Source organism: Anopheles merus, chromosome 2R, assembly GCF_017562075.2.
Source record: "Anopheles merus strain MAF chromosome 2R, AmerM5.1, whole genome shotgun sequence".
NCBI lineage: Eukaryota > Metazoa > Arthropoda > Insecta > Diptera > Culicidae > Anopheles > Anopheles merus.
This window is the reverse complement of record NC_054082.1, coordinates 28786657-28804963: the sequence shown is the minus strand read 5'-3', so window position 1 is coordinate 28804963 and position 18307 is coordinate 28786657. Positions and strand designations below refer to the sequence as shown.

Sequence of the window (18307 nt, the reverse complement as noted above, 5' to 3'; positions counted from 1 at the left end):
TTATTATTAATTTATTTTATCTGTTTAAAAATCTTTCCTTTATGTTCCAAATATGAATTCTACTTTCTAGATCTAGAATAGTATCTCTAGAAACTTATTTATTGTTAGAGATTATTCAATCTTTCGAGATAAATGAATCTTAAAACCTTCATGAATATCCAGAGCTTCAACATTGAATAAATGAATGAATCTTCGCTTAATGAAGTACAACACTATTCGATACATGTTCATAAGACTTATCTCGCCGGCGTTGAAGTTGTTGCTGCTGTTCCAATATCAGTAAGCGTATATCATCATCGACCCAGAACATCCAGGACTACTAGGACGTAACCAGGAGATTCTGTTCCGTATCCTACAGGTATGTTTTCTCAATTCCAAACACCTAATAACCCCATAACTGCAATACCAAAAAAATGTGCTTTCTTTTTTCTGTTCTTGTTTTTTTTTTTTATTTCAAATGAAACATTTGCTTGATCCATTTACAATTCTTTGCGCACAAACAACGGTTCCAACGTTCCTGTTGCTGCACCCGCGGTTTTTTTTTGCAACACCCAGTGCAACGCACCGAGTAAAGGGAACACACATTTACGTGCACTCTTCAGGGGCGGTCAGGGAGTGTTGCACGGTGTCCCTGAAACCGTCGTTGCCCTCGTGTGGGTGGGTGCGGGTTTTACCACTCAAGCACGAAGCAAACAAGCCACCCGCAAAACAACGTGCTGCACTTTGTACCGTGGTTCCTGTGTGCCACCAAATAGCTAGCTAGGGCCCTATCTCCTAAGTGGTAATTGTAGTCACGGTAGCCTACCCGCCCCGTGCGTACGTTTTATCTGTGCGTGTGTGTGGATGGGTGTGTATGTATGTGTGCATGTGTACGCATATCAACATGTAACAGCGATTGACATGAAGACGGAAAAGGTATTTATATATATGTACATAGTTGGTGGTGGTTGGTTGATTTCTGGTATTTGCAACGTGTGTCTATTCCGTCTACCCTCCCGGTTCCCAAAAAACTGATCACCAATGGCAATCGTACACAGAGGGTGACGTTGGCATGCTTCTAGATTTGGGGAAGGGAGGGGAGTACCTATTTCAACTCGGTATCGCCACTAAAAGCCTATAGATAGAGAGCATCGTGCTGCAGAGGTTGTGATTTGCATGTTCTCTTAGTGTACATGCACACACACATACACATACACACCTACAAAGACACACACACACACTCACTTTGAATATGTTCTCGTTACATCAAATAGGAGGTATATGTTAAATAAGTTAAAGTTAGTGAATGCATCAGGATGCGCTGGAAGCAAGGGATGGTGGAAGAACCATTGGAGATGTACATTTCTCCCTCCTCCCGCCATCAACCCCTTCCTTCCATGCGCATTTCTTGTGCGTTAAGTTGGTGTGCTGTCTAACATTGATTGGTTGGTTGGTATAGTATAAGCTAATGCGCTGCTCCACCCCACTCTCTCTCTATCTTCTCCGCTGGTTTGGATTCTAATAGTGCACAAACAACTTTAAATAAGTTAAGTATATGGCATAAGTTTGTTTTTTTCCTTTGCTTTGTTGCAGCTGTTCTGCAAATACCGTACGCATCCGTTTGTTTTTTTTCTGTTTTTTCTTTTCATTCCATTATTCTAGCCTCTCTCTCCTATCCTTCCTTCTCAGCTTATTTTGTAAGTTTCCATCCACGTGTCCGTTACATCCGGGTACGAGAGTCGCATGGAAGATTGTTCCGGGTTTTCCCTTAGGGTCGGGGGGGTATATGGTTCTGTGTTAGTTCAGCCGCACCTTAGTTGGGCCGTATCGGGTACACGAACGTTTCCGACTCATCCTTCGCCAGCACGTTCTTCGCGACGCACGTGTACGAGCCCATGTCGGCCCACCGCAGCCCGGTAATGATCAGCTCGCCGGTCGGGAGCGTGCGGAACCGCGCATCCTGCAGGCTGCCCACCACATTGCCCTCCTCGTTCAGCCAGGTAATCTCGGGCAGCGGCCGGCCGACCGCCTTGCACGGCAGCACCACGGTCGAGCCCATGTTCTCGAACAGCGTCTTGTAGTGGAGCGTGATGCGGGCGCCCTTCAGATTTTTGAACATCGTGTCGACGGCCGCAACCGGGCGCAGCAGCGGCACATCGGAGTAGTTGCCGAGATGCGCCACACTGTCCACGTGGTACACGACGGTGGACGAGCTGACCTCCTGCCCGGCCGCCCGCCCAATGCAGGTGAAGGTGGTCTGGGAGGCGCGGGACGCCCGGTCAATCACCAGCCGCGTTACGACGCGTGCCACCGACGTCGGCGTATCCTCCGAGATGACGTTCACGCTGATATCTTCCCACTGTAGTGGATAGAGAGAGAGACAGAGAGAGAGAGAAGGAGGTTAGTTAAGAGAGAGTTGCGACACGATCGATGGTTTGCTACTTACATCAGCTGTCTGTCCGCTACCGTGCACCCACTGGACGGTGGGCGTCGGCGAGCCCATTATTTCGCACTCCAGCTCGACGGTGGTGCCACGGATCTGGGCGACGCGGGCCGGCGGTGCTGCGGTAATTTTCACAAACGTCGGTCTTATCGCACGGCCCCCGTCTCCACCGCGCACACTGCCCTCGGCCGACGAAACCACCGAGCCGGCGGAGGAGGAGGACGACGAGGCGGAGGCGGACGCACCGAGGGCTGTGTCCGGGTCCAGGACGACGGCCCGCCCGCTACCGGGGGTAACGAGCAGCGCCGGCAGCAGGCACACGGCCAGCATCAGCAAATGCTTCACGTTCATCATGGCGCTGCAGGGAAAAACAAACCGAGAGGGAGAGAAGAAGGAAACACAATTAAAATCAGCTGTTGTAGAAAGACAGGTCAGTCTGTCAGCGAAAGCGAGAGATCATCAGAGTCCCGTCAGGTGTACTCATTGTGTGCATGTGTGTGCGCTCGGTGGATGCTCTTGCTTCTATCAGCCGTGAGCGGCGGCCGCGTGCTCTATCGCCATTAGTGAACACACCGCGCGAGAGAAAAACGTCGCGGCGCGTGCACCGGCCCGAAGAGCATAGAGCCGGCGCTATAAAAAAGCGGGTGAACGAAGGGCCCCGAACAGAGTGGTGCTCATCGGGCTTGAGAAATTCCGCTCGGAATTGCATCAGACACACGGGTCGCGCTTTGTGCCAGCGAGTTTTCGACCATGAACAAGGCGCGCGAAATCCGACTGGCCAGGTGGTGGCAGTGAGGCCGTGCCGTATGTTTTTTTTTTTGTTTTGTCGCAATGCTTTTTAACACAGCCCGTGGTGGGGGAACAGACCCAGTTTTGACCGGTGTGTCACGTGCTGTTGTGAGTGAGCATGATGATTATGATGATGATGATTGTGCACGACAAAAGAAAGGATATGTGGCATGCATCATTTGCAACCAGTGTAAATCGGTACAAGACCAACCACAGACCCATTCATCGGCTAACATTTAATTCATTCTTTTTTTTCGTTTCAGTCAATCGTCAAGCACAACCACAGATACACTCGGTGCGATCAGAGAAGGCGAAATCAGAATTTGTGTGGGGTTTTATTTTTAAACAACATACCATGGCACGCTACTAACAGCGGAAGTGTGACGCGTGGGAAACAACGCTTACACAGAGCAACCGCGCTTCCGTTCTATCATCGAGAGAGAGCGCGCACACACACACACACACAGACACACGTGAAAGATTTTGCCGTGATGATGACGTACCCGAGCGCGTATCAAAGTGTCCCGCTTATCATCATCGCGCGCGCACTTTGGCGCCAAACGTGCGTGCGTGCGTGCTTGCGTGTATGTGTGGTGCGTATGTGATCAATCAAACCCATGCTCGAGTGACATCATTTAGCGGAGCGGTTAGAGAGAGAGAGAGAGAGAGAGAGAGAGAGAGAGAGAGAGAGAGAGAGAGAGATACGACCGACCGTGTCTATGCGTGTCGCAGCATGTTCGCACAATCCGACCGATAACGGAAATTGAACCTTCTCGCGTGCGGCGTTTGCCAGTGAAAGCCAGCTGAAACAGTTCAATGAATGGAACGGGGAGAGGGGAGGGGGATTTAAATCGAAAAACGAGAGGAGGGGATCGACCACATGGTTCGCCGGTTTAAAGTGTCTAAATTTACTACGATGAACTCAACCCACAACAGCAGCAACAACAAGGGCAGCAAACGGAAAGAAGAAGCTCACCTCTCTCTATCTCTCTCTCTCTACTGCCACCGTGTTGCGTTGGTAGTGGGAAAGGACCGCCGTTTGTTGTACCGTGCCCAGGGTGGTGCGGAGGGCACAAGCCAAATTCCAAAGGTTAAATGGCAAACCGCGAACACGTTTGGCTTGCCCCACCAAACGCCACGACCGCTGGCGACCCAAATATTCTTTTTACGACGCTGTCGTGTCGTGTGGTAGGAGAGTGGACACGTTCTTTTTTTTATTTCTACTGCTTTTTCGATTGTTGATTGTCTGCGCCGGCCTCCGCAGGCAAAGCAGCATGTTTTAAGGCCAGCCGGCCGGCCATTTCTCTCCATGCAATCGCTTGGCGCAGCAGAAAGAAGCAGGGGGTGAAAAAATACTTACTTTCTAACGTGCCTTTCGGGGCTGAAAGGGGGATGCTTTTCCGCAAATCTTTGCAACCGGGAAACTTTGCTCACACACACACACACACACAGACACTGGACAGATTGGAAGCAAGCCGTTGGCTGGGGTTGTGTTTCTTTGTTTCAAACGCTGGCGTGACGGTTGGCGGTTGGTAGCGGTGATGGTGGTGGTTGTGGTGCGCCTGGTACTGCCTTGATGAGAAAATTGCGCACACACCAAAACGAATCCCGCAAGTGCGCTGTGCAGGCCCCAAAGTGTCCAATCGAATTTTCCTCCCGCTTGCTGCGATGCTTCCTCGTGCTGGAAGAGTCTGTCTATTTCACACACAAATGTCTTTCCCTCTCTCGCTCTCTTTGTCGCTTTCTCTGTTCGTAGCTCGCTTCTTTCTTCTTTTGCTAGCTTTTCCAAGTAGCTTGCACGCGGTACAAACTTCTGTCGCTTCCTTGTCTTATTTCAAGAGCGGGCGCTCCACCTGGAGGGTCGTTAGAGTTCGCTGTCTTGTGCGCCCTTTTGCGCCTTTCTCGCGGGCGGGCTTGATGATGAAGCAACTTCTTGCAGAAGGGGGGGGGGGTTTAGACCGTTCAAGCCTTCACCTTCAGCGCCGGTTGGGTTTTCGGCTGCCGACGTCCCGGTCGTCGGTCAGGCGGTGTTTTCGAAATAACCTTCTTCTGCGGGACGAGCGTAAGTCAACCTACGCTCTAATTGCTCCGTTCCTGCGAAGGCGGGGGGGGGGAGCGGGGTGCTTTCCCTTCGACACACACACACACCAGGCGGTGATCTCGATCGCACCGTTCCGCACACACAATTGATCTTTCCTTCGGTCCAGACGCGTGCTCCTGTGTCCCTCCGTCCGTCCTTTCTGCTCGAAACTGTCTCGCTCTTTCGCTTTCTTGATCGCTTTTTTCTCTCCCTCTATCTTTCTTATTCTCTCCCTCTTTATCTCTCTCTCTCTCTCTCGTTCTTTCTGGTTCGTGCGGTTTGGACTCTCTGTCTCTCGCTCTCTCTCTTACTCTCTCGCTCACACAGACACGCTCTGTCTGCTCACACTGCCCGTTCGCTTCTCGCTATGCCGCCTATTTCGCTAGCATAGACGAAAAATCTATTCTCCGTCACCGTTGGTACAGCGGTCACAATCACCGGCCAGGCAATCCGCGACACGCGCACACGAAAAACTCAAAAATCAAACCTTTTTTTTTTTTGTATATTGCCAACACACACTCACACCAGCGTCCGGTGCGCGCCGCGTGTTATGTAATGTTTGAGTTTGTGAGATGTTTTATCAGCACATTTAGCAACATCAACTCGGAAAGGTTCACCTTTTCGCCGAACCCCAACATAGGGACGCTGCGTAGCTGCGTAGCTGCCGGCGGAGCCGTCGTGCCTAAAACAACCGCGCTGGGAACTGCGGCGGGGCTCGTTTCCTTTGCTTTTTTGTTGTTGTTGTTGCTTTGGCGGATTTGTTCGGGGGCCTACTGGCACTGCACTGGCTCACACTGCTGGTCTCACTCGAAACGAATCACACACACACACACACACACGCAATTACGCCTTTGTATGATGGGTACCAGCAGGTTCCGGATGAAGCTGCACGATGATGTCCCTTTTTTATTCGGTTGTATGATCGGTACACTAACACCACGCTACAATCGCTCCACAACCGTCGATATTGCTGCTAATAATAATGGCCGTACTACTACGGGTCGTTACCGCCAGCTTGCGGATGCTGCTTTCACACTGATGCTTGCGCGACGATGATAGACGAATTGCACCAAGGGTGGACATTAAACGCGCTGTATGTGTGCCGTGGTGCCGTGGTCCGTTGATTCGTGCTCAACAATCAAACGCTCCACACACTAGCACAGTAGTAGGCATCGATATGATACGTGTGGAAGCTGCTGCTGCTGCTACTGGTGACGTCAACGGGGCGCCGCTACTCGTCGATGGCTACTGCGGAGGATCGCACGGCAGATTACACCGTGACTGTGACTGTGTCCAGCGAGAGAGAGGGAGGGCTCAACACTACGCAACACTGCGATTGCAAGCCACCGGATCGAACAGGATCGCTCGTGCCTACTCGTCGTGCCAGAGAGCAAAGGCGGGCTAAGGCTTTTTGCTTTCGCTAAGTCACCGTCGACACACACACACGCGCGCGCGGGCTCGCTCGATCGCTATTGTTTTGTCTAGCGCTCCTAACGCCAGCTAGTATGATCCTGCCCTGCTTGCTCGTTGCCTCCTGAATATCGTGTAACGTGTAACGCGAACGCGGTACGAAGCTACAGCACACACACACACACACTTGGTGGAAGAAAAAAGGTTGACACCGTCGGGGTGGGGGGAATGGATGGCAAACACTACCGTCGACACTCGGGCTACGAATGAATGGCCGACGGTGCCGGTGGCTCGAATTTATAATCTCTCGCTCACCCGTGGCGGGGGCGCGCGCGCACCGTCCCGTGGTTCATTTTGCGTTCATTCTCTCGCACCCAGCGCCAACTGCCCTGCAGTGCCCGTGGCTGTACGGCCACACTCGCCTGTCTCTATGCTCTCCGGCGCACCGCTCTCTCGCTCTCGTGTCCTCGTAGCACGAGACAAGCGGGTGTCCCGAACCGGTGGCGGTGGTGGAAGGTGGCGGCGGCGGCGGCGGCAAACGCATTCCTTCTTCCGTTTTGTTAAAACGTGTCCCGAACATCGGCATCCCCAGCACACACGGTTTGTGTGTCGCGCGCTTACTCCGACAGATTATTAGCTTTACCCTCCCAGCGGAGCGGAGTGCAGTTGCGATACTTTTACTTGTGTTACTTGGAGGGCGAGAGTCGAAAGGGCTTCTGCAGGCACCGAAGAAACACGCCAGCCGGAAAACTGTATCGATGGTGGATCGGGTTGGTGGCCAGCGTGGCAATGGCGGATCACAGTCATGATCAGAAGCCATTAGCACCGTTTCGTTCGCCGTTCGTTACATAAAATTGCCCCAACCACACATCCGAACTAATTGGGGGTTGGCAAGGGCTGGGGGAATGCTTACCCCCTCCCCCCACTCCCTCGCGTTCGACACGGTCAACCCCCTGCATTACCTCCCTCGCTTTGGATTTGAATCCGATGATCTTTGAATCGTGTAAGCCCCTCCCCCCCCCCCTTCTTTTTGTCCACCGCCGGGTTAGGTTCGTGCCTTCGATCGTTCGATCGTACGATGCCGTCGTTCGTGCCCTTCCCAACACCTCCCCGAGTTAGTCACACGACAGTCCATGGTGGTGGTGGTAGTGGGATTGTTTCCTTCTCGCGAGACCTCCAATCGGTACCACGTTTGCACCAGCGTTCTTAGGGGCTCGGCATCTCCAGCGCAAATTTCCCCGCGCTGAGCGACCAGTGAGCTCTAATTAGAAGTTTTTTCTTCACTTTTTCCAATTGGTCCCATTGGAGGTGTTAATGAGAATTGCTCACCGTCCCAGTGACGCGTTTCTCCAGCAAGGGCTTTCTTTGCCGCCCCTTCTTCCGAAGCCGAGCTCGAGTCGCTGTCGCACGGTGTTTGCCACACTTGCAGCGCAGGGATTAGGCGACCCTTTTTTCCATCCCCAGCTCCAGTTGCTGGGATGATAAACCCGGCCTGATGGGACGATGATGGGCCATAAACTGATGCGGGACAAAGGGGGAAGAGTGGGACGTTATGTGCATGCGGCGGAAATATTGCACCGGAATCACAACCTTCCCGTGCTCCCGAGAGAGGTACTAGAGAGCAATGAGTTGCATCACCCGCGCTCTGCATGCTGTGAATGGGAATACTTGGCGGATGTGTGTGTGTGTGTGTGTGTGTCTGTATGTGGTGTCTGGGCAGAATGTGACTTTCACGTGATACGCCATGCGATGGGCGAGCCGGCCGAACATGAGAAAGGTTGCTGTGCCGGCCGTTGCCAGCGAACGCTCGAGGGCACACTTGATGCCGGGCGAAAAAGGGGGAGAAAACACTACTCCCCCACCCGCTGTCACCTATTTCGATGTGACAGTTTTCGTCAACTGTCAGTAAAAAGGCGGGGGTATAGGGAAGGAAGCTAAAACCGGGCTATAAATAAACGGTTAAGTTTAGTTTTCTTCCCGGAAAACCTTGAGGTGCGCGCTACCTTGCCGATGATGATGAGCACGGTGGACAGCGCGCCCATTGCCAAATACACAACAATTAACACCCTCCGGCGGTGACAGTCGCGATTGTTTCAATGCTTATCAGTCACCTCCGCCAAACATCTTCCGCTTCCTCCCCCAACGCCGCTAGCTGAATTCGCTTTCCAAGGTTTAATTTGCTCAACAAACAAACAGTCCAAAAGGAAATAGATAGGGCTAACAAAACAGTGCGAATCAATTTCGCTGCCGTCCGACAGCAGCGCGCGTGAGATACACATTTCGTCGTCCTGTCGTTTTCGTAAACTTTCCATAGTTCCACGAACACACCAGCACGTGGGCGGCGTTGGACCGTAGTCCGGTAATTTTCCGATTGGAATTTATTACGCACCACCACGCGTTCGGTACGCGTCACGCTGGTAATTAGCGGGAGCCGTGTGTGTCTGTATGTGTCTGTGTGTGTATCGCAAGTTACACAACAAGCCAGAACGAACGTTTGAGCAACGATTGGGGGCTCGACCCAATCGAATGGGGCAGTGTGATACACGGCCATTAGCTGGTAGAATGTTGCGCGGTGGGGGCTTAATTAAACGTTTCTCGCACACGTGTGCTTGCGGGTTGGGGGTTGCAGGTGGGGGATGGATTTACAGTGACTAACAGACTAATCACACCCGGTCGCCCCACATTAAGTGTTCACATGCGAATGCATGCGGTTCACTACAGTGCTGCGGTGGTAGAAAGGGCCCCTTCCAAACGACCCAAGAGGGCCGGTCCAAGGTTTCTCCCAAACGGTGTGACTTTTTTCACGGCGCGGAAAACACTCAGACGGCTTGACATTTTCCCCCACACTGCCACTCGACGCAACCGATGGCCAGAATTTCATCATCCATCCAAGCGACTTCCTCGAAAGTCCAACACACACACACACGTGGTGCGGGGTTGCGCTCGCATATCAGCATGAAGCATGAGGCAGAAGGAAAAAAAAACCCAAAACTATCCCACGTACGCCCCGCTAGCCTTCCCCCCCCCCTCTCCTCCAGTAGGGCAAACAGCGCAACGGCGAGGTAAGAAGCAAAAAAGAAATAAATTGTTTAAACATTCCTTCGCTGCCATCGGAGTCGGAGTTCCCGCTGCCCCCGTTGAATGTCAACGAATGGCGTGCCCCTAACGGTAGCACACGGTTGCCGCAAAAAAAAAAAACAGACATACACCTTCGGGAAGAGGCGCACCAAAGCATGTGGCATGTGATTACAGATACCGGACAGCTCACCACCTCGCAGCCCTCAGTGTATACCGTGCTGGTACTTTCCTGTCCATCCCGCAAAGCTAACATTGGTTTCCGTCACATCGGCGACCGACATCCTGTCCATGCCGGAGTATCCGTCGATGCCTAACTCCGGCCGCAGCCGGCAGGTAATGTTCGGTGTGCTGCAATCTTAAAAGCTTCCAGCGAATGGCCCACACAGTGTGCTGGGGGTGAGGGGAGAGAGCGGAAGAGTGGGATAGATATCTTAATGCTGATATGACAATTTCTCTAACGACGAGCCGTCTTATCACCAGCTGTCGCCAGCGGGCTCTTGCGTGCCATTGCGTGTGAGAAACGCCGGTAAGCATGAACTCCGGGCCTCTCCTTTCCACTACCCGGGGTACGTACGGGGTTTTGGGTCGACGCATATCTCGGTCGGCAACCTCTCCAACACACACACACGTGGGTCAACTGTCGCCACGACCTTCGATGGGTGATGTTGCGGGGTTTGCCCACTTGCGACCGATCGATCAATCACCATTAGAAACGAATCACGATTGGAATCACACGCTGCCCGTCCGCCCGGTGAGATGCCTCCGTGTGTATGTGGGCCAGAGGCAAGCCCTTATCTTTCAAACCGCTCATGTGAAGCGATTCGCTGCTACGCTCCATAACCCTGCAGGAGCACGCGTAATTTGCAACGACATCAAGAAGCGTATCGTGCCGTTGTCTTATCGCACATTCGCTGGGCGCGTACGTTTGAATGAAGGATTGCTCATTATGGGGCGTTTGAAAATTCTTACAGGTGTGTGCGGATCAATTGCGGTGGACGATGCGGGGTTTCGATTGTAGGCAATTACGTTGTAGGCTATTGGCCAGCTGCTGCCAGATTTGACTGACTCGAAGATTGAGCTGGAATTTTCAGGACTGAAACCCCGTCCAATCATGCCTTACTAATGGGAAACTGTCGGAGATGGCAAATCGTCGAACGTTTAGTTTCTATTGGCAGATGGAAATGTCGCATCTGAACTTACTGCACCTTTTTTTCTAGCAAGAAGTTTAATCGTTTTTACTAAATTTGTTACAATCTTTACGAAAAGTTCAAGCAGAAGCTATCTAAAAAGGAGGATTACAAAACGCGTCGATCAAACTATCACTGATTTGCACTGCCGCGCGAGAGGCATCATTAGGCGAGAGCATCAACCACTTTCCCAAACTCGATCGAAGAGGAACGATAGCTACAGTTGCCTAGATACAACGGTTGCTTTAATTTACTTTATCACTATCCTGCTCAGTGATGCGTACAATATGGCATAATCCTGAAAAAACGTCCACTGAAGCCAACATTTCATTTCATTTTTTATCATTTTGATAATCGCCACGATCGTTCCCGTGTTCGATCAAGTTTGGGCAAGTGGCTGCATACTTATACGTTAAAATGTGTAAGTGCTAACGAGACCCTTCGTGGCTCAGTGTGAAAGACGTACCGCATCGGCTTCAAAGGCCTTGGCTCCGACGGGGTTCAATTCCCAACCAAATGATGACGCGCGTGACACAACTCTAGTTTTATAACAACCTTGTTTTGTAGGTTAGTTTGCGGTTGATCAAGATCACTAAAACAAGAGAGAACTGTTGTATTTTCAAATAACCGAATTATAGCTGTCTGGTGGAGTGCCAATCCTTATGGCCACGAGAATCAAAACTCTCTCCTCCCTTCCCGTTTCTCTCTCAAAATGAGGGGGATTCATTAAGTGAAAAATATGTTAGTCTTAGCCCCACCTACCACCCCCTCCCCCCTCCCGCGGTGATCAATTTGCATTCAATAACCAATTTACGTTAAATCGTGCGATGCAAAAAGCTTTGCCTTTAATGCAATATTGCTCCCGGGGCTGTGTTGATAAGATAGGGCTTGAGGGAGGGTGCGCGATAAGCGTCATTCGGTGGCCGGATGACGACCAAACCTGATGACGGGACGATTTTTCCATCCCGATTACGCCCCAGATCGGGAAGGAAATGGGTGTGGGTGCTTAGCTGTGTAGAAACAAAAAAAAAAGAGAGAGAGAAAAACGCAAACAAACGGCTTAAGAGAAGCTCCCCGAGATTGATCAGACAGACGAATGTCGGCTTATGTATGACGGCTAGCGCGAACCATGGTGCGAACCAGGTTCGCTCTGATTTGCGCGAAAGGCTAAGGCTTAGCGGAAATGGGTTTTCAGCGGTGAGGTAAAGCTGAAACCACCCTCCGCAGCCTTCCGAAAAGACGGCGGTGTGCTGCGGAATTACGCTTGCTAAGCCGAATGGAAACGGCAGCGCAAGGGGCGAATGGAAGAGAAATCATTAATGACCCAGCAACAGTGCCCGATTGGCAACGCGCGAAAAAGCCATTCGCCTCTGTATAATCCCTTCCCTTTGCCCGTGGCCTCACATTACTCCCCACTCACACACACACACACATAGACACGTTTTTAAAGGGCGATCATCCACACGGGCACTCCCCCCCCCCACTCACGACGATGCCGCGCACACCGGTTTTGATTCGATATCTGCCATGCTGTATTAATTTCACACCCGTTGCCTCTCGGGACACACTGACAAGTAAATGTATGTGTGTGTGTGTGTGTGTGTGTGTGTGTGTGTGTGTATGTGTGTACGTGCATGTGGCTTAAGCGGAGTGTGATCGCGACCGCGAAAAAAAAAGCGGCGGCCGCAAAAACCCCAGCCAGCCGCTCGCTCAGCTGTCGCACGATCGCACTCTGCGCACCAGCCCCACCCGGCCTGCCTGCGTGTACACAACGTGTCCGCACCGGCTGCACCATGCGCTTTGACGCTGCGACTAGTGTTTTAGGTGGGACAGGGTGGGGAGGGGGATGGATGTAGCGATGGGGAACCCCCCGGGTACGGCAGCCGCAGCATCAGCCCCAGACACGATGGAGCCGATCACGTTCGGGCGCTGGTCGGCGATCGGTCGGCGATCGTACGCAAAGACCAACGCGCGCGCGCACACACTGTTGACGCAACTCGTGGTGGACAGCCGGAGCTTGTGACAGGGCGTTTAGCAGCCGGGCTCGCAGCCATCTTTTTCTCTCCCCCGCTCCCTCACCGGGAGCCAGACTGGCTAATGAATGACCGTGCAAGTTTATCGCGCGATCTTTTTGCTGATGTGTGCATGTGTGGCCGTTGCTTCTGCCGTGTCATTTCATTCCTCACTGTAGGCTGCCGGTCACTTTCGTGATTGGAAGCGTTTCGGAATTGGCACCCCCCCCCTCCCCCGATCGAACAAGAGAGACAGAGAGAGAGAGAGAGAGAGAGAGAGAGAGGGAGTGGGAGAAAGAGTAAGCGAGGATTGTACAAAAGCTCCGCCATCCTCCTTGCCGAAACGATCGCGCGAGGAAAGAACTGACGTCAATTCTTGTCTCTTTCTCCATTTTCCCTACCAAAGAGGGGTAGAAGTGAACTGGGGGGTTATGTTTGACAAATTTATGATTCACGAACACCATTAACGTAATGCTGGCGGCACGACACGCCGATGGCCAATCTACTGCTGGGGACCAACGAACACGTGCTTTTTTTATTGCTTTCGAGAGTTGGCTAATGGTCAATTGAGCAAAAAGAAAGAAAAAAAAAGAAGCAACCAAGATTGGTATAGGAAAGTCCACGATATCGGCCATCTACCCGCGCATCTCCAAACGGCCTAGACCGCGTGGCCTCTCCCAGCGGCGTGTGGTCAATGCGATAGGTTAGTTGCGCATAGATAGGTGCGCATCCGCCTCGTTGGAGCAACGTTCGTTGCGCGCAACGGCAGCACGGACGCAACGTGTGAGTGGCCGGCTGCATCGCGTGCTGCAATTCTATTGCACGAAACTGCCGGCCAACCCACACACCAACACGAAGTGTGTGTGTGCATGCGTACACGAGGCAGATACGAAATCAGTTCAAATGAGACAGCAGAACGACTCGCAACGAAGTATCGCAATCGCAACGAAGCAAACCGGCCCGGTTGTATCCTTTTTGCCCTCACCCTCATCTCCCCCCTCTCGTCGAAAACGGAACGACTACCAAGGTCAAAATAACTATAAAAATGACATATTACACAGCTCACAGCTGTTCGCACGTTCGCTGTCAGTTATGAGGACGGATGCGTTATTGCATTCGGGTGGGAAGGGTGGTGTAATGAGGCAAGGGGCGAATCAAAAAAGGTGACCGGGTAAATGAACAGGTCAAGTGACGTGTCCTCTCCCTTGCGCCGGAGCGTGCGCTTCCACTTCCTCGTCAGCTTGTGCAAAACGTGATTCAATGTGATCATCGTCGAATCTTGCACGATCAGTCTTCTTTTTTCTTGATCTTCGATGATCGTACAAGGCAAGAAAAGCACAAAGCATTTGCCTGCAGGCCTGTTGCCCGACTTGAAAAACGACCGGCCGGGCTGGATAGTGTGTCCGGCGTGCGCCAAACTAGTTGGGCACCAAAAACTAGTTTTACCAACACACCAACATGCAACATTCCTGTCCGCGCTCACCTTCGCCGTACCTTTACGGAATGGGCTGGAATTTCCGTTCATAAAACGTTTATCTCGAACATTTAAAACGAGCACGCGGTGGTGCCACACTAAAAAGGAAGAACCGCGCGATGACTCACGATCGTTAATCGGGGCTCCTCCGCCCGTTTGCTGCTTCCACGTTCCGCACACACACATACACAACAAGCCCTGGGGGCAGTGATCCTTTTTATTCTTTTCCTTTCTGTGAGCTGATACGACGGGCTACAGAAGCCTTAAAATGGCACAGTTTTTTTTTTGTATTTTAAATCTTTAAAACCTGGTCCACTTGACGACAAACGCCGCAGAATGGTTGGCTGCATGTAGGGCCGCTTGATCGCGGAACTGTCGCCGCCCGCCCTGCCCTCGTATATTGTATGCTCGAAACTGGATTGATCGATGTCACCCCCCCCCCCCGGGTAGGAACAGGGAAAAGAACGGGGACTGGAGAAGTACACGGAGGCAACGTTCTACATGATCACCGTCACGTACGCATGTCAAAGGCCATATAGAAAGGGAAAGTGCTTCGGTACGTGCTATTAGCCGATGCCGGTCTAACGATGGGAAGGAGGGAATGTGGAGGGAAGGAGTGAATAGAAGAATTATCTCGCCTAGCACCGTGTGCATCTAGTACGGTAACTTTCCCGCCCGGGGGTTTTACATTCCGTGTTCCGTGGTCCGGGCAGGTTGACCACCGGTCGGGTGTGGGGGACGATGATGGGATGGGATGGGGAAGGAGGGCCTGTATCATGTAATTGGTAAGCTGTAATCGCGGGTTTTCTCGCGCAATCAGCCGCCACTGTTGCGCGTCGTGACGTATTGTTGTAGGTGATCAGTGCCGCTTATAGTGTGTGTGTGTGGGCAATTTAATGAATCATTGAATTAGTTGCATTAAAACCGAACCGTTTGTCATTCAAAAGTTAAGTGGTAGAATAATCAGAAGCGAGATGACTTGTGAGTACGATTAGATCCGATTGTTGCATACCTCGTGGGCGATTGTCTGGCCGAGTAAGGGCATGTAAAAGTAGAAAAGGATAATTGATTTCACCACCGTTCAAGACGGTAGCATAGAAACGGTCTATTATGTATGTATTTGATGGGGCTTCTAACACCAGCACGACATTCTAATAGTTTTAAAACAATTTTGTGTTCTCAAAGTTGTGAGACAGTTACTCGCAAGAGTCATTCTTGCCGGGACATGAACTTTATACTATTGGAATTGGTCTCTATGGCACCCTTCTTGGGCAAGCTCACTGGAAATTCCTATTGGATTTTGGCCAAAAAGTGTGCAAGAGAGTCCAATTCCCAACGCATTAGGTACATTTCCTCTTAAGAAAGAGTAAAAAGAAAAAGACGAACAACTATGAGAACCCATAACCCTTTTTTATTAACAAAGCTGGTAAATTTAGATTATTTTAATTTATTTTCATTTACTCTTTCGTTGCAAAAAATTGTACAAATTAAAAAAACACCTCAAACCTGCTGGTTGATGTTCGTGCTTAGTGTTTTGGTGAATTAGAAAGAAACGATCCTTGCGATAAGGGCCAGTGACGATCGTTGCACTAAAAATAGGCAACCGTGTTCGGCACGATTATTTTGCTTGGCACGCCAATCGACCGCTCAGCCAGCAAATCGAGTGCAGCAAATCAAATAAATACACACAAACCCCACTTCCAACGGCCGCTGTAATGGAGTTGCATGAATGACCTGTACAAGGAACCGTGCGACGGAGCGTCTTCAAGACAGGCAGAAACGTCCACACACACACACACACACGGCCACCGTCAACTGATAAGCAGTATCACCTACAACATCCAGCAGGGCTTTTGTGATTTGCCCCGGCACGTTCTTCCCTACGAGCGATCACGAGACTAGAAAATGGGCGTTGACATGGATAGATAATGGAACGTCACGTGAAGCTGGGCAGGCAAGTAACGCTCCCGTAACGCCTGTACGCGAGGAGTGCGGTCCAGGTGCTGATGTGCATTTGTTCAGTGACGGTAATGGCTACTGCTCGAGATGGATGGCAACACTGATCTAACACTCGCTTATCATTAGCCACCAGGGCGCGCTAGCTTTGCACGGGTTAACGTGCAACGGGTTGGCAACACTGCCGTTGATAGCATATAGTTCTCCTTCTTATGCTGACCGGGTGTGGCTGATTGCTCGCTGGCGGCATTGCCTTATCGAAAGCCACTTCATACGGCAGGATTGAAAGCGCCTCAAGGAGGGCATTAGTCTTTCCACTGCACTGCATCTTTGCAAATAAGGTGTTGTTTTATAATCGCAACAACAACAGCGACCACTTCATTTGCTGCGTGATGTGGGCCAGCTCAAGAAGTCTGACCAAAAACGGGTCCCATAAAAATCTCCTTAGCGATAGGCCAAATTGCCGGCAGTTCTTTGTGTCGCTGCGAGCGGCAAACTTTCCTAGGTTTCAAATCCATCATTCTATCGGGATGTTGCGCGAAGCTCAGAATGCGATGGTTGGTAACATATGGTTGCGCACTAATCAGTGCAAGCGAAACGCTGCTTATTGCTACTGCTCGTTCCACCTCATCAAACACACACACACGGCAAACGATCGATCATGTTGGGTGTTGGGTGTTATGCTATTAATACTTTTAATTATTTTGCCACTTCTGGCCACACGGCGCTCGTCACTTACCTTGGTCTCTGGTGCGGCACTGTTACTCGGAACGCACGGGGTCGTTTTTCCACCGAAACGGTCACACTTTCCGGGGAACTCTCGCGGACGACGAGCGGCTTGACGACGGCACGTGCAGCTACTCGGTTGCACTGGAACACAAGTTTAAACGCGACCAAAGCTAATGTGCCCACTGTTGAACGTCCCACGCAACAGGACGAAATGATTGTTCTGCACTGTTTTTTCCTCCTTCAAAAAATGAAGTTTAAAATTGTTTGCAACCGGCACACTCTCGCGGCTGAAAACCACACCACACTCACTTTTTGTCCAATGCAAATTCTCTTTTATTTCTCTGCAAACACTGCCCACTACTGCTAGCTGCTACTACAACTCTGTCCTGCACTGTTTCCACCGGTTTCCTTTGCTCAGCAGGGTTTGCTGGGTTTTTGTACGATCAGATCGTTGCGGCTATCGACACACGATTAAACTTCTGCCGGCACTGTAACTTCCTTTTATAATCCTTGATGGAAATTTATACACTATCCGCCGCGCACCGCACACCATCCCTAGCCGGGGCATGCCACCCGCTTGCCAAGATTCCCGCGCGCGCATACACCGCACCGCACCGCCCAGTCGGGCGAAAAAGAGAAGCAACGGCTGCGAAAAGATGCTGCGCACCACCGCTTGCCAAGGGCCGGTAGGAGCATGGCGGAAAAGTAGTCGAAATGGATGGACCAAACGAATAGGGGAAGAGGGGGAAGCAGGGGGTTGCGATTTGAGTGTAGCTAGAGCAGGAGGAACGACACAAGTGGAGAGAATAGATGGCACGAGCTTCTCGCTTCGCCTGCTGCTCGTCAACTGTGCAACAGGCAGTTAGATCGGGGCGAGCGAGTAAGATGAAGACAAAAAGAGAGAGAGAGAGAGGGAGAGTGCGAGTGTAGCGATGGATATCATACGAGCAAGATGGAGAAGGATGCTGAGCAGCGCGCGGTAGTAGTAGTAGTAGGCGATGGATTGGACGATATCGAGCGGCAAACTGCTCCAGCACGCTTCGCGCGTATAGCGAAACCCTTCTGTGCTTAATTGTTAGCAATTTCTGAAAGCTTTTCGCTCCCTCTCTTTCTTTCTCTCTCTCTCTTTACCTCTCTTTCTCTAAACAATTAAAGCTTTCAAGCAGAGTT

General features: G+C 51.4%; 1 protein-coding gene across 2 annotated transcripts; it reads right to left on the bottom strand.

Moving 5' to 3' along the window:
• Window positions 1–423: 423 nt before the first annotated feature.
• On the bottom strand, window positions 424–17959 carry LOC121587758 (neural/ectodermal development factor IMP-L2). Of its 2 annotated transcripts, none has more exons than XM_041904853.1 (3): window positions 17148–17959; window positions 2426–2780; window positions 424–2338 (listed from the first exon to the last, which is right to left on the bottom strand). In XM_041904853.1, exons 2-3 carry the CDS (start codon window positions 2774–2776, stop codon window positions 1793–1795), a joined length of 897 nt encoding a protein of 298 aa, XP_041760787.1. In that variant the 5' UTR covers window positions 2777–2780; window positions 17148–17959; the 3' UTR covers window positions 424–1792. The 2 variants fall into 2 exon arrangements, with proteins under 2 accessions (XP_041760787.1, XP_041760786.1); XM_041904852.1 differs by lacking the exon at window positions 17148–17959 and adding an exon at window positions 4572–6987.
• Between the last annotated feature and the right edge of the window lie 348 nt (window positions 17960–18307).